Source organism: Capricornis sumatraensis, chromosome 6, assembly GCF_032405125.1.
Source record: "Capricornis sumatraensis isolate serow.1 chromosome 6, serow.2, whole genome shotgun sequence".
Classification (NCBI taxonomy): domain Eukaryota; kingdom Metazoa; phylum Chordata; class Mammalia; order Artiodactyla; family Bovidae; genus Capricornis; species Capricornis sumatraensis.
The window spans coordinates 119,871,147-119,886,967 of record NC_091074.1 but is presented as its reverse complement, the minus strand read 5'-3'; the positions used below and the strand labels follow the sequence as shown (position 1 = coordinate 119,886,967).

The 15,821-nt window shown below is 55.5% G+C and overlaps 1 protein-coding gene across 1 annotated transcript; it reads right to left on the bottom strand.

The window, feature by feature from the left end:
• Positions 1-950: 950 nt before the first annotated feature.
• On the bottom strand, positions 951-9,296 carry ADI1 (acireductone dioxygenase 1). The gene is made up of 4 exons (XM_068973810.1): positions 9,106-9,296; positions 7,228-7,347; positions 2,850-3,029; positions 951-1,927 (listed from the first exon to the last, which is right to left on the bottom strand). Exons 1-4 carry the CDS (start codon positions 9,223-9,225, stop codon positions 1,808-1,810), a joined length of 540 nt encoding a protein of 179 aa, XP_068829911.1. The 5' UTR covers positions 9,226-9,296; the 3' UTR covers positions 951-1,807.
• Positions 9,297-15,821: the final 6,525 nt, after the last annotated feature.

Below are 15,821 nucleotides of genomic sequence, written 5' to 3'. Positions count from 1 at the left end.
GCACCCCCACTGCCTCTGGCTTGCGTTTCTGCTGCTAACTGTCCCTCCTTACCGTCTGTGCTCAGTCGCTCAGTCGTATCCGATTCTGCGGCCCCATGGACTGCAGCACGCCAGGCCTCCCTGTCCATCACTAACTCCCGGAGTTCACTCAAACTCATGTGCATTGAGTCAGTGATGCCATCCAACCATCTCATCCTCTGTCGTCCCCTTCTCCTCCTGCACTCAATCTTTCCCAGCATCAGGGTCTTTTCAAATGAGTCAGTTCTTCGCATCAGGTGGCCAAAGTACTGGAGTTTCAGCTTCAGCATCAGTCCTTCCAATGACTATTTAGGACTGATTTCCTTTAGGATTGACTAGTTTGATTCCCTTGCAGTCCAAGGGACTCTCAAGAGTCTTCTCCAACACCACAATTCAAAAGCATCAATTCTTTGGCCCTCAGCTTTCTTTATGGTCGAACTCTCACATCCATACATGACCACTGGGAAAGCCATAGCCTTGACTAGACGGGCCTTTGCAGGCAAAGTGATGTCTCTGCGTTAATGCGCTGTCTATTCGTGAGCCACACGCCACCCCGAGTGCTGCACACCTACAGGGAGGGCACGCTGTCCAGTGACCTGTTGAGACGTGTCTCCCTCACCAAGCAGTGCTCCCAGGTCCACACGGACAGCTCGGCCCCCAGGCGGGTGCCCCTGGAGCCCCTGACGACTGCGAATCCATAAACCACCATCCTCTCTCTGACTGACGGTGCCCACAGGAGAAGCCACCCCTGCTCCGAGGTGCCCTCTCGTCTCCTGAGCCCTGTCAGGAGGGGCAGCCCCCGACTCTGGGGGCTGACGGTGTTACCCCTGTGTGGCCAGCATGCAGCTTGACCCTAAGTCCAGCGTTCACCCACACGGCGAGGCCTGGGGTCCCTCCGTGCCTGGACACATGCCAAAACCAACGTGGAAGCGATGACATATCCATTTCCACATAAAGATTTTTAATCCAGCTTAGAAGAATACCCAAAGCAAACTGCCCTTCAAATCTGAGGCTAATTCGGGGTTTTTCTATGATTATAACAAATGAGATATAATTGTATCTCAAAACTGTTGATCAAAAATACAAACGATGTACCAATTCTTGTTAAAATTGAAAGGCTTGATTGCAGAAGACATTTACTGTTCAAGTTTACCCTAGAAACCGCACGCAGAGCAGCGCTGACCCAGGAAACACAGACACAGCTGCGCACACGCATCAGGTGATGGAGGCGAACGGGGCGGCTTGAGGGACCCCAAGCACCAGAATATAGGGCAGCTCCCAGCCGCCAGCAGAGCATCAAGGCAGCTCCTTCATTCTGAGCGAGAAAGTGGCGCAAGCGAGTGCGTGTACCCAACATGCCAGCTTCCCCCCAGCACCCCTGTGTCTTGGGAGAAAAGTGGGTGACTTCTCCACCCGTCCTGTCACCCACTGTCACATGCCTGCACAGGGCAGGTATGGCCTTGCCTGGCGCCTGTTTAAAAGCCCAAGAATCAGGCAGCAAGTGGCTGTATTTGGGGAGATGAAACTCACTGGTCAGAGCTGAAGGCTCGAGCTAGTGCGGGGCCACTGACCCCTGACCCCGAATCAGAGAAGTGAATCGCCTGCCCAAATTTCCAGCTGGTTGCACATCCAACCAGCTCCATAGCTCCGTCCATTAAACATGTTCTGATCAAAAAAATAGTGTTCTGATCTGACAAGCTTGCAGAAGCTCCCCAGCCTCGCGCCTGCAGCATTGAAGCAGGCGAAAGGGACAGACTCCACGCTGCCTCATGAGGGGCCCGCGGGGCCACTAGGCCGTCTGCGCCAGGAACTCCAGGTACCGCGTCCGGGCCTCGAGGTGGTCCGACGGCCGGTTGTACGGCGTCCACACAGGGTCTCCCACGAACAGCCGCATGGCCTTCACATAGTTCTGGGGAGAGACAGACAGCGGCACTGGTTACACAGCCATGAGGTCACACTCCGTGCTGCTCACCCCCGTTCTCACGCACATTCCTCTGAAAGGCAGGAGGCCCCGTGCTCAGGCAGCCGCAGGGCAGCATCGGGCCCACGCTCTCGACAGACACACCGCCTTGCACGCGGGCCCCTCCCGCAGCAGTTAGAAACCTGCACCCCTGTCCAGCCAGGGTGCACGTCCGGGGGTGTGTCCTACAAGGGACACGATGGCAAACGCGTGAGGTTCTTTCTCCCGGAACCCAGAGAACTGGAGACAGCTGGCAGACCCATCTCTCGGGGTCACCACTCCGCAAGTAAACCAGAGTGTGTCCCAGAGTGGCCAGCAGGCGGCTGCGCACAGGCCGGGGCTCTCTATATGCCGACAGGGAACCGTCCCGAAGTGCAGCGAGCAGAAAAGAGGGGCGCCACCCCCGACAGAAGTCGGCTGGCTCCTGGGCACGACTCACATTCGCCTGCCAAGCGAGCCGTCTCTCCAAGAAGACTTTTGAGGGCCTGATCACGGCCACCTTCAGGGAGAGACGCTGGGGCCAGGAGTGGGGCGACCTTCCCTCACATGTCCTCTCCGAGTCCTGAGCTTTAAGCTGAGCACACCCGTGAGTCTCAGGTCAGTCCCAAGCCCATGGAGGGAGCCCCAGACCACCCTTCTCCTGCTTCTGTGACCGTGTCCATGTCTCCGCGCCCGACGGCTGAGGCCCAACGGACATGCTCTCGAATGATGAAGGAGCAGGGGCCCCTGGAGGGGCGCCCCCGTTGGCCTGGGCACGTGCCCCTGTGAACCCCCAGCCGCTCGCCGAGGCAGCTTCCTCGCCTGGCGCTGCCAGGGCTGAGCATCCAACAGGCGCGCAGACCACACTCCAGCAGAGCGGCTGTGAGCCCACCTTCTCGTCCAGCGTGAAGCGGTGGTAGATGCCGGCGGGCAGCGTGATCATGTCCCCCTTCTCCATGGAGATCCGGATCCACTGGTCCTCCCGGTCCCGCACGTCAAAGTACCCGCTGCCGTCCAGGATGTAGCGGATCTCCTCATCCAGGTGTAAGTGCTCCTCAAAGAACATCTTGATCTGAGGGGGTGGGGGGCTCTGTGAGCTGGGGGCCCCCGGGGGAGGTGGCCGGAACCACCCCTGCCCCAGCGCGGACCACCCGGCCCGCCCCCACGAGATGCGAAGGCACGTGGTCACCCCGGCAGGGCAGGAGTGGCGTGTGCATCTGAGGAAGGCGCTCAGTAAACACCTCCCGCTCATCCCTACCTGGCCTGTGTCTTCCGGGGCTCTGTCCTCTAAATTTCACAATAAAAATGCTCGAATGTGCACAAACGTTGGAAGCATGCTCCAGTAAACACCCACGCAACCTTCACCTTTCTCCTTAACTGGCCTTCTTAAGATTCCCCACCTCTCGCCTCTTGTCCCAGAGGGTTTCAAAGCTCTCCTCCCGTAATGCTTCCACCCTTCTGAACAATCCACAGACGTTTGGAAAATCCCCACTTCCAGTGAGAACGGCAGCCTCTCGGGCGGGCGAGGCCATGAGGACAGGTCCCCCCGCTGCTGGGCACACAGCCCCTGGAGGGGTGGGCACAGCTGGACACGCACTGACCCGCCACCCGTCTAGGAATCTACCCTGAAGATACGCCTCCAACAGCACGGAAAGACATGCACGCGCCGCTCGCTGCTGTGCACGCGCCGCTCCCTGCAGTGCTGTCTGTCGCTGAGGAACACTGGAGACGCCCAGAAGGCAGGAGCAGAGCGGGCTGGTAGTGTCAACGGGCACGCGGGCTCCGACAGCAGGGTGCGGCGCAGCGCAGGCCAGCCAAGGGGAGCTGAGGGGCCTTCTGGTAGAGTCTTCATTTTAAGCCTGGCTATGGCAGCCCCCTCCAGGACTCCTGCCTGGGGACTTTCAAGGACAGAGGAGGCCGGCGGGCTACAGTCTACGGGGCTTGCAGAAAGTCGGACACGACTGTGCGACTCACTTTCACTTTACATCTTACAGTCATAAATAAAAATAAAACAAGCTTGGGGGCCGGGGGAGGCGGGGACCTTAAATCTGGAATCAAGCCATACGCTCACAACCACAGGAGGAAGAGAAAACACCTAAGTGCTTTTGAACACAGCTCTCTGACTACACCCTCAGTAAGGCAGGACCGCGACTCGCCTGGAACTCCACGGACAGGCCTGCTGATCCTAACAGTGTGGATGCAGCCGCCACTGGGCACCGTGGTGTGTGCGGGAGGAGAGAGACCCGAGGACGAGCCGAGGGAGCCCCAGGGGCACGAACACCCTGACACCTGAGCCAGGCAGCGTGGAGGGGCTGGGAACACGGCGGGGACGCGGCAGGACCACAGAGAGGGCCCCACCCCACCCCGCCTCCACCTCACCGAGTCTGGACCGATCTGAACATCAAGGTGGATCGCGGCAGGAATGGACACGGGCCCATGAGGAAACCAAGAATCCACACGCCCATACTGACGGGCATCGACGGGAGAGAAGCAGGCCAAGTCAGTACAGGAAGATGATGGACCGAGGGACAGGGTAACTGACTCAGGGCGGGGTCAGCAAGATTCACTCACACCAAGTCCAAGTTTGACACCGAGCAGAATAGTCACAGCAGAAAGTCAGTCTCCACAGACTCCTTCCTTAGAGCAGGAAGAGTCGTCCAGTCACAACACGGAACCCTGATGGGCACCAGTTTAGCCAAGTTTTGCATCATGGGCACTGGGACCCCCACCCCACCCCGGGCACAGGCCTCCGGGCGGGGTGCCCTGAGCAGACGAAGCACCCCTTCCGCAGGATTCCTGCCCAAAAGGTGTTAACCTAAGACAACCGTGAGATAATCAGAGAGTAAAGAAGTGTGTTTTACGAGAACAAGAGATAAGCTGGTGTTAGGGACAGGGCTTTATTCCAGGAGAAATAAAATGAAATAGAAGGTGGTAACGATGATAAGAATGACCTAGCAGCCAGGATTTACAGCCGTCAAGCCCCTCCTATGGAAGGAAGGGGACTGGTGAGAAGACAGGAAGTCGAAAATTCCAAGTAAGAACATAAAATTTAAATCTAAGAGCATATCGGGATGTGCAAGCGCTCAGTGAGAAATTCCGGCCTTTTGTAAGGTATTATAGCTCCTGAACTCCAGCCAGCAGGAATCACGTGGCACAGAACAGAGTGAAGGGAGAAACGCCACGGCACACGCCTGGGTTTGGCAGCCTGGGTGTCGCTGCGCCGCTCCCATCCCCAGGGCAAGGCTCTGTTCTTTTCAGAAAAACACACAGAAGACACCCAAGCTAGCGAGGGGCAGTGTGGGTGGAGGCAGCCCTCCTGCTGGTCGGTGAAGACTCTGGACCAGGAGGACTGGGTTCTGGGCCTGGCTTTACCAACACGACCGGGGAAGAGGTCCTCAACCCCCTCCAGGTGTCCACAGGTAAGAGAAAGAGGCTACGCTGAGTGGCTTAAGGCCGTGGCTTCCCAGTTCATAGCTCAGCATGATGGAAACAGGAAGTCTTGGGAGCGACACAGCTGCCGAAGCTCACCAAGACAGAAAAATCCTGAGATTACTGCTGTTGCCACGACTGTTTCATAACGGAGTCACCTTACTCCTGAAAAAGCAAAGACAACAATTCCAAAAACAAGGCCGTCCTCGAACTTGAACACATTCAGCCTTGTTACAAACTCTGCACGTCTGTTTCCTCACTAGGCCAAAGATGAGTTTCTCTAGGAACAGGCACCTGGGAACCAACACAAACCGAGAATTAAAAAAAAAACTGACTCCCACTTCCATATAAGATGGGGTAACAGAAACTGGACTTTCCCTCCCACCTCCAACAGTCAAAACAAACACAATGTACAAACTGATGGTTTGCAAAACACCAGACACCAGGGAAGGGAAGAGAGTGACTCGGGAGGCAGAAAGCCAGCGAGGTGAACCCCACACCTGCTCCGCATTCCACTGGGAGAGAGTTCTCAGGATGCAGAGCTGGGAGAGGGCACCCAGGCAGAGCACCCTGAGCTGAAAAGCAGGAGTGAGAATCTGGGGAGACGGAGGGAGCTGGTGTGCAGGACACAGTGCCTAAGGGGAGAGACCTCCACGGCGAAATCCCAGAGGCCTGCAGAGGGCTTCCCTCGAGGGTTCCTCTGGAGCCCGTCTGTGCACACACATGTGCAGGAAAAGGAGCTGAAGCTGGAAAAGAGGCATTCAGAGCCTTCAGGTTTGAAAGGAATAGTTCCTGGCCCTCTGCCGACCTGGGAACAGAGCCTGTCCCACCAGTCAGACTGGAAAAACCTCACTACCCCAGGGGCTCTGTGTGGTGGAGCAGAGCAGCCTGGGGGCTACAGTCCCTGGGATCGCAAGAGAGTCGGCCTGAGAAAGCACTAAACGACACCCAGCATCATCGCTCGGGGACACCTAACGTATCTTAAAGGAAAGGCTCAAAACCATCCAACTGTTTCCAATAAGCTTACACACATTCCAGAAGAAACCTGAAGAATATTTCTACCGGTACAAAAGTACCCAACATCCAAGAGAATAATCACAATGCCTGGCATCCAATTAATAATTACCAAGCACGCTAAGAACAAAACGTGACCTTTAGACACGGAGACAAGGGTTTGATCCCTGAGTCAGGAAGATCCCCTGGAGAAGGAAATGGTAATCCACTCCAGTATTCTTGCCTGGGAAGTGCCATGGACAGAGGAGCCTGGTGGGCTCCAGTCCATGGGGTCACAAGAGTCCGACACATGACTTAGCAACTAAACAAACAGACAAAAAAACCACATGGCTTCATTGGCTAATCTGCCAAACATTTAAGAAAAAAGTAAAACCATTCTAGACATACTCTTCCAAAAAACCGAAAAGGACGGAATACTTTTCAGCTGACTCTAAGGCCAGCATTCCTCTCATATAAACCGAAATGAAAGACATGCATAAAGAAGGAAAGGCTTGCAGTTATTAATGTGTGTGTGTGTGTTAGCTGCTCAGTCATGTCCGATTCTATGCAACCCCTCAGACGGCAGCCCCCCAGGCCCCTCCGTCCATGGGATTCTCCAGGCAAGAACACTGGAGTGGGTTGCCATTTCCTTCTCCAAAAGGAACTATAGAAAGAAAGGAAGTGAAGTCGCTCAGTCGTGTCCGCCTCTTTGCAACCCCGTGGACTGTAGCCCAGCAGGCGCCTCCATCCGTGGAATTTCCAGGCAAGAGTACTGGAGTGGGGCGCCATTGCCTTCTCTCGCATTTATTAATGGTGAGCAATTACCAACTCCCCTTTAGTTCCCTTACCTTCGCCTCGTAGTTCGGGAGTTTGTCTTTGCATATGGTTATGATGTCCATCCAGGAGTAGTTTCTCTCTTTTCGGATCTTCTCTAATTCTGGATCGTTCTCGTATTTGTCTGCATCCAGCTAAGAGTTTAAACAAGCAACAAACAGGAGGTCACGTGAACACACCGAAACACCGAAACAGTCTCTTTCTGGATCTCCAATATGATTATACTCAGAATTTATTACCTAGTCCCGTGTCCACATTCTGGATCTCCAGAATAGTTATACTCCACATGTACTGTATTAATATCACTTGGTCCTTTGTCAGCCCTAAACTCACCTTTCTTCCCCTCCTTTCCCTGTCTCTTGGTATGCTTTCCCCTAAAGGCTAAAAACAGTGCAGCTGTGTTGAATTCCCACCTCCCTTCTCTCCAGCAGTGCTGCCAGGGAGTCTATTGAAACTGCATGCTTCCAGTCCCGCCACCAGGAGGCGGGGAAGCTCCGATCGCCGGCGCCTGTAACGGGCACCTCCCCCCACCGCCATGTCCTGTCCCTCGGCCTCCTGTCCACTCTGCAAGGCGGCCTGACCTTAGTCTCTATGGCCACTCCATGGTTACTTTGTTTCCGCGAGCCGAAACACCTGAAGCCCTCTGAGCCCACAAATAAAACCCAAGTTCCTCAGGCAGACCAGAGGCTTTCTACCCCGGGCCCAGCTGCCTTTTCTTTCTTTCTTTCAAGTTTTATTTACGCGTTTCTGCTTGGTCTTCACTGCTGTGTGCAGGCTTCGAGGAGCTGCAGCGAGCTGGCACATGGGCCCAGTAGCTGCAGCTCCCCGACTGCAGAGCGCCGGCTCGGCAGCTGCGGCATCTTTGCCCCAGACACGTGAGAGCTTCCCAACCAACCTGTGTGTCCTGCGTCAGCAGGCAGCCTCTACTGCTGAGCCGCCCAGAAGCCGAGCCATGAATTTCTAAACGACCACCCCCCACAAGAGCAGACCCCCACAGGGCACCTTCACATCCGGGTGAGAGTTTCCCACACCCTACGGCGTCACTGAGACCACAGGCAAACAGTCCAGCTATTGTCCTGCTCCAGATTCAGTCATTATAAAGCGCAAAAAGGCCCAGGGCGCTGGAAGCACAGAGTCAACAAGTCTACAGGACTCCCTGGAAAAGACCCTGATGCTGGGGAAGGCTGAAGGCGGGAGGAGAAGGGGACGACAGAGGATGAGATGGCCATTAAGTCTGGGTAAACTCCAGGAGTTGGTGATGGACAGGGAGGCCTGGCGTGCTGCAGTCCATGGGGTCGCGAAGAGTGGGGCACGACTGATCGAGTATACAAGTTTAATTCTGACAGTCCTGGGTCTTCCCATCCACAGGAGAACCAGGAGCCAGGAGGAGCCGGACTCGACCTAGCGGAGGAGCTGAAAATACAGCCTTACTTTATCCCCAGACACTTTCAGGGCTTGGCCAGTGTCCACTCCTGCTCCAAAACTGTCCCGTGGACAGCGAGACCGAAGGGCAGAGTCTGAACAGACGGCGCCTCCCGTCGAGCAGCCCCCCACCCCAGGGAGACGCACAGGGGACCCTTCAGGGACCCCCACCCGCCCTCCCGCCGCCCCGCCCGGGCCCCTGAGGACAGGCCCGCGCCTACAGGGCCCCGGCCTCCCACTGGGGCGGCGGGGACCCGCGGGCCCCGGGCCCGCTCTCCCTCCGACCCCTCCGCCCCACGATCCCCGGCCCCGAGCACGCGGCGCGGCCCGCGGTGGAGGCCAGGGGGCCGGCCCGGCCGCGCCGAGCCTGCGCACTGAGCACGGGCCCCGAGCTCCGCAGCCCCGCCGGCCGGAAGGCGGGGAGCGCGCGGCCGGAGGGGCGTCTGTGCCGCCGCGCGGGCCCCGCGTACCTTCCAGTAAAGGACCCCGAGCCGGCGCAGCTGCTCCAGGCCGACAGGGCGCGCGGGCTCGGCGCGGTGCGGCAGCCGCGGGTCGTCGGCCGCCTCGTCCATGTACCAGGCCTCCACCATGGCCGGGAACTGAGCGCGGGGCCTGGGCCGGGGTAGGCAGGGTGAGTCGGGGCCTGAGCCTGGACGCACGCGGGCGCCCCTCCTCCTCCCCTCCCTCCCCCTCTCCCCTCCCTCCCCCTCTCCCCTCCCTCCCCCTCTCCCCTCCCTCCCCCTCTCCCCTCCCTCCCCCTCTCCCCTCCCTCCCCCTCTCCCCTCCCTCCCCCTCTCCCCTCCCTCCCCCTCTCCCCTCCCTCCCCCTCTCCCCTCCCTCCCCCTCTCCCCTCCCTCCCCCTCTCCCCTCCCCGGGAGGGCGGGCGGGGCGCGCCTGGAAGCCCGGGGCGGGGCGCCTCCTTCCCGCCGGCGGGCGGGCTCCGGGCGCGAGGCGCTGTCCCTGGAGGAAAGCTGCAGGGCTCAAAACAGCCGCCCGCTGAAACTCCAGCTGCGCTTCGCTTGTGGCTCAGCTGGTAAAGAATCTGCCTGTAACGCGGGAGACCTGGGTCCGATCCCTGCGTTGGGAAGATCCCCTGGAGAAGGGAACGGCTACCCGGTTAAAACTCCCCACTGTTCGTTCAGTTCAGTCCAGTGGCTCAGTCATGTCTGACTCTGCGTCCTCATGGACCGCAGCACGCCAGGCCTCCCTGTCCATCACCAACCCCCAGAGCTTGCTCAAACTCGTCCACTGAGTCGGTCATCTCGTCCTCTGTAGTCCCCTTCTCCTGCCCTCAATCTTTCCCAGCATCAGGGTCTTTTCCAATGAGTCAGCTCTTCGTATCAGGTGGCCAAAGTATTGGAGTTTCAGCTTCAGCATCAGTCCTTCCAATGAACACCCAGGACTGATCTCCTTTAGGATGGCCTGGTTGGATCTCCTTGCAGTCCAAGAGACTCTCCAGAGTCTTCTCCAACACCACAGTTCAGAGGCATCAATTCTTTGGCGCTCAGCTTTCAAGAACTTTCTCCCCTAAAGAAAGGAATGGACATTAAGACTGATTACGTTCAGCTCCCAGCCAATCCCAGCCTCCAGCAGGTCTCAGGAATTCCTTGCCCCAGTTGTTGAAAGCTAACTAATAAAAAATAATCTTGAGGAAAAGCAGACCCCCTCAAAATGATGCATCTCCGCATATATGTTTCCTGTACATACCTGCTCTCTTCTCGACTTGGCTCAGCAACCCGCTGACCTGACTGCAGCCCTTCTCGCCTCATTAAAGGTGATCTGTCCCTGTAAAGTGCCGGTCTTTCTCCGAACCTCGGCTTCTCTAACTCCCTTACCCTACATTTTTTGGTGCCGAAACCCGGGAGGTTGATGTTCCTTCTCAGTCTCATTCTCCACGGCCAGCCCTTCAGAGCGTGGAAACCTGCCACGCTCACTTTCCCACCCGAGCTTTCAATACCTCCTCGGGAGGACCTTCATTGGTTCCCATGAACCCCAAGGAATATTGGCCTCTCTCTCTCTCTTCCTCTTTTCTCTACACTCTCTGTTTTGCAAGACTGACCAACTCCAGGACAGAGGCCTTTTGCCATTCGACCTCCCTCCATCCACCACAAATTCTCACCTGACCCAGTAGCCCAGGGAAGCTCGGATGGTACTCTAGGGCGCCGTAGACTATCATCCTTTCTGTGTTCCCAGGGAACCCTCGAGCCCAAAGGCCCTCTGGGGAGGTACTTGGGGGACGCCCCTCCCTCCTTAAGAGTCTCTCTCTCTCTCTGTTTGCCTGGTCAAAAGATTAGGTGACAACCTTTTCTCTCGACCAGACAGTCGTTAGCCATTTGCTATGGGGTCAAGCCAATCCGGAGAAGGCGATGGCACCCCACTCCAGTACTCTTGCCTGGAAAATCCCATGGACGGAGGAGCCTGGTAGGCTATAGTCCATGGTATCAAGAAGAGTCGGACACAACTGAGCGACTTCACTTTCACTTTTCACTTTCATGCATTGGAGAAGGAAATGGCAACCCACTCCAGTGTTCTTGCCTGGAGAATCCCAGGGATGGGGGAGCCTGGTGGGCTGCCGTCTGTGGGGACGCACAGAGTTGGACATGACTGAAGCGACTTGGCAGCAGCAGCCAGTCCGTCCCGTGTGACTGTCCCTTAGCCTTGTGAAACAAAACCTCAAACCTCTACTCTTGACCAACCTCAAGGTTCATAAACTGAGGTCACTTCATACTCAAATTTGGCCTCAATACAAACTGGATAACCAAAACCGCTGGCCTGAGTTCAGAACTTCCAATTTCAATATTTTATCAGATCTCACTAACTTACTCAAATGGAATGGCAAATGGTTGGAGGTCCCCTATATTGAAGCCTTCTGGGAGCTTAGAAGCCCTCCTTCTCTCTGCAAGTGTTAGGGGAGGCACACTGACCGACACCGCCGCCCCCTCCCCCCGCCCCCCGGCCAGGCACCGTAGTAACCACTTGCATGAGCTGTTTCACAACAGGAGGTCATGGTAAGGGACACGGAACTAATAAGCTGCCACCAACCGGAAGAGTTCAGGAAAGGTCAAAAGGAGACACCACATGTCCAACCACCTCCCAGAATCCTTCTCACTGGCCTCCATCTTGGCTGAACGAGGCGTGTACCACCAGGAAGGACTCTGATCAGAATGATTGGCTAAAGACAACCTGGAAACTAATCCCATCACCATAAACCCGAGACTGCGAGCCATGTGGCAGAGCGGTCCTCCTGGGTTCCCTCACCCTACCTCTCTCCACCCAGGCGCCATGTCCCAATAAAATCTCTTCCTTCGTCAGCACATGTGTCTCCTCGGACAATTCACTTCTGAGTGTTAGACAAGAGCCCAGTTTCCGGCCCTGGAAGGGGTACCCCTTCCTGCAACACAAGGACTGTTCTACCTATCAAATCCTCCTGTGCCCTCTCTCCCCCTCCACTACAAAAGAATCCAAATCTAAGGTCCCCTAATCCCTCAGCCCCCGATTCCGACCCGGCAGATGAGCCTCGTCCCTACCATCCCGGAAATGAGGCTTCCAGAGACGAGACCCACCCTCTAGCCCTTCCTCCTCCAAATCGGGAAGCAATGACCCCCAAAACCCCAAAAGACATTTACACCCTGCCTCCATCGACCAGGCCCCAAAGCAAACACTTGTTTCCTCCCAGAGAGGCAGCGGGACCAGAGGGCCCTACCCGGCTCCCTCCATGTGCCTTTCTCCGTTTCTGATATGAGCCAAATTGAAGAAAATTTGGGGTCTTTTTCAGAAGATCGTACTAATACAGGAAGGAATTCCTCTGCCTTACACAAGCATACCATTTACCCTGGAATGATCTCTATTACATCCTAAACGCCGCATTAACCCCTGGTGAAAAGGAACGGATGTGGCAGGCAGCCCAGACTCATGCTGACCAGCTCCATAACCGAGAGAGGGCTGATCCGGGGGCCGATGATGCAGCCCCTTTAACCGAGCCCCGGTGGACGTACCAAGCCGGCAACGCCGGCGGCTGGTACCCACATCATATGATCACCTGTTTACTAACAGGAATGCTAAAAACTCTCACATTCATGTCAACTACGATAAGACTAGGGAAGTGACTCAAGAAAAGGATGAAAACCCTGCCCTTTCCACGGCGTGCTGAGGCAGAGTCCAAAAGCGCACTAATCTAGACATTTCCACCCCTGCTGGACTTCGATATTCACATGTCCCATTCGCAAGTCCGTCAGCCTCAATATTCGCCCCAAACTACGCCAGTTAGAAAAGGGCCCCCAAACCCCTCAGCGAGATCTCCTAGAAATAGCCTTTAAAGTTTTCAATAATAGGGAGGAAGAAGCGATAAAGGAAAAAGAAAAGGAAAGAAGGACCAAATATGCTTTATTCGCTGCAGCTATTCAAGAAAAAAATTCAATCCCTCTGGCCCGCCCACCTCGACCCACCCGTATGGGACCTAACCTTCCAGGCCCCTGCTTTAGATGGAACCAAATGGGACAATGGGCCAAATTCTGCCCAAACTCCTGGCCACCCACCAAACCCTGCCCCACCTGCAAACAATGGGGTCCCTGGAAAATGGATTGTCCTCAGACACTACCCATCAAATCTCAGGGTCCACCCCAGACCCAACAACAATGGGCTGGGAACCAGACTCCGGGGGGCCCTGCACCCCAGACCACGGCTCCTCGGACGAGGTGAGAGATGACCCAGGTGTGCCTGAACTATTCCAGTGACGGAGCCCAAGCTCCACACCCCAAGCCCATCCCATACAGACAGACTCGGAGCTCTGGGTAATCGGCGCAGTGGCTGGACACAGTCTCATTCCTAACAGACACTGGAGCGGCCTTTTCACTTTTAACCTCCTTTAAGGGCCCTCTCCAACCTTCAGAAGTGGCCATCGAAGGGGTCTCAGGCATCCCTTTTTATCCCAAAATAACCCCTCCTCTCCTATGTTCCTTTGGCAAAACAACACTAACATGTTCTTCTATAGTTCCTCAATGCCCAAGGGCATTGGTGGGATGTGATCTTCTGGTTAAGCTACAAACTTCTATAAACCTCCCATTCTTAGATCCCATATCAATTCTTTGCATCCGAATGGCACCCTAACCTCTGGCCAGCCCTCACTCCCAAAACCTGCCCCCTGACCTTCCTCGAGAGATCCTTGGGTCTGGGAACCATTCCCCCATCCAGGTTTTTCTTAAAAATCCCTCTCAGGTCATAACCCAAATGCAGTATACCCTGCCCACAGAATCCCGACAAAGACTTAAACCAATAATCTCTGGACTGCTCACAGCTGGCCTTTTGCAGCCCATCTGTTCTCCTCATATTATACTGGCAGTCAAAAAGGGGCCCCACTCCTGGCGTCTAGTCCAAGATCTTCGCAGGATCAGTGAGGCCATAACCCATACACAACGTGGTCACAAATCCCTACCCCCTTCTCTCACATATTCCCCCGACACACTCTGTTTCTCGGCATTAGGCCTCAAAGACGCTTTCTTTACCATGCCCCTACACCACTTCTCACAGCCCCTATTTGCCTTCACCTGGATGGACCCAGCAGAGAAGGCAATGGCACCAGTACTCTTGCCTGGAAAATCTCATGGACAGAGGAGCCTGGTGGGCTGCAATCCATGGGGTCGCGAAGAGTCGGACACGACTGAGCGACTTCACTTTCACTTTTCACTTTCATGCATTGGAGAAGGCGATGGCAACCCACTCCAGTGTTCTTGCCTGGAGAATCCCAGGGACGGCGGAGCCTGGTGGGCTGCCATCTATGGGGTCGCACAGAGTCGGTCACGACTGAAGCTACTTAGCAGCAGCAGCAGCAGGACGGACCCAGACACATATCAATCTCAACAATTAACTTGGACTGTTTCACCGCAAGGGTTTAGAGATAGGCCTCATTTTTTCGGCCAAGCCCTCCAAAGAGGCCTGCAAACTTTAGACCTAGGCTCCACTACCTCAGTCCAACATGCAGACGACTCACTGTTACGCAGTTCCTCTCGCGGCAACTGCCTGGTCCACAGTGCAGTGGTATTAAACGCCCCAGGCAACGGGGCTACAGAGCCTCCCTCTCCAAAGCACAATTGCTTCCACCACTGCCAGTTACATGGGATTGCTTCTCACTCCCACATCTAAAATAATCCCAACTCACTTCCAACCTTGACACAGACCCCCAGGCCCCAAACCAAGAGGAAACATCTTCTCTATTAGGTCTATTAAATTTATTCTGAATATGGGTCCCAAATTTTGCCCTCCATGCAAAACCCCTCTACAAAGCTACTCAAGGAAACTTAGATGAACCCTTACTGGCCCCCACCTCTCTCCACACCCCCATACAGACTCTTATCAAACATTTACTACAGGCCCCTTCTCTTTACTTACCTGATTACACCAGGCCTTTTTTCCTTTTTGTACATTCTCAACAAGGACTTGCCTTAGGGATTCTGTGCCAGAAACGGCGGGGGGGAGGGAGGGGCATATGGGGCCCTCTAGCTTACTTATGCCAACAACTCGATCTTGTCACGCTCAGATGGCCACCTTGTCTCCAGGCCTTAGTTGCAACCACCCTCTTAATACCTGAAGCCCAAAACCTAATCTGAAACGCCCCTCTAAATGCCTGCTCTCATTCCTTCGAAGATTTACTCTCTCATAGGGCTTTCCGTTCTCTGCCCCCTGCTTGACGACAGATCCTCAACCCATCCCTTTCTCTTACGCCTTGTAAACCTCTTAATCCTGCTAGCTTACTCCCTACACCAGATCCGGAAGCAGAACACCTATCCCATGACTGTGTTTAGACCTTAGATGTGACACTTAATCCCTTTGAACATATAACCGATCAGCCCCTTACTGACCCCACAGTCCCGTCCTGGTTCACAGACAGCAGTGCCCAGAAGCAAGCCCCATTGAGGGCTGAATACACTACAGTCCAGGGACAGCCCGACAAAGTTATCCCCCCGCCCCCACCTCATCAAGTCAGCCACACTCCCAGCTCACACGTCCTCACAGCAGGCTGAACGGACAGCTCTTACACAAGCTCTGACCCTAGCCAAAGGCCAGAAGATAAGCCTTTACACGGACTCCAAATATGTCTACAACATATTACATCCCAACATTATCATCTGGAGGGAGAGGGACACTCCTGACTCAGACGGGCACGCCGATTCTCAGTGCTTCCATTATTTCT

Bases quoted from the DNA above. Each gene is read 5' to 3' on its own strand.
- ADI1 (XM_068973810.1), bottom strand. From the start codon at position 9,225: ATGGTGGAGGCCTGGTACATGGACGAGGCGGCCGACGACCCGCGGCTG. The intron at 7,348-9,105 runs GTACGCGGGGCC...TTAAACTCTTAG, and splicing joins TCGGGGTCCTTTACTGGAAG to CTGGATGCAGACAAATACGA. The intron at 1,928-2,849 runs GTGGGCTCACAG...GTCTCTCCCCAG, and splicing joins GCTTCACGCTGGACGAGAAG to AACTATGTGAAGGCCATGCG.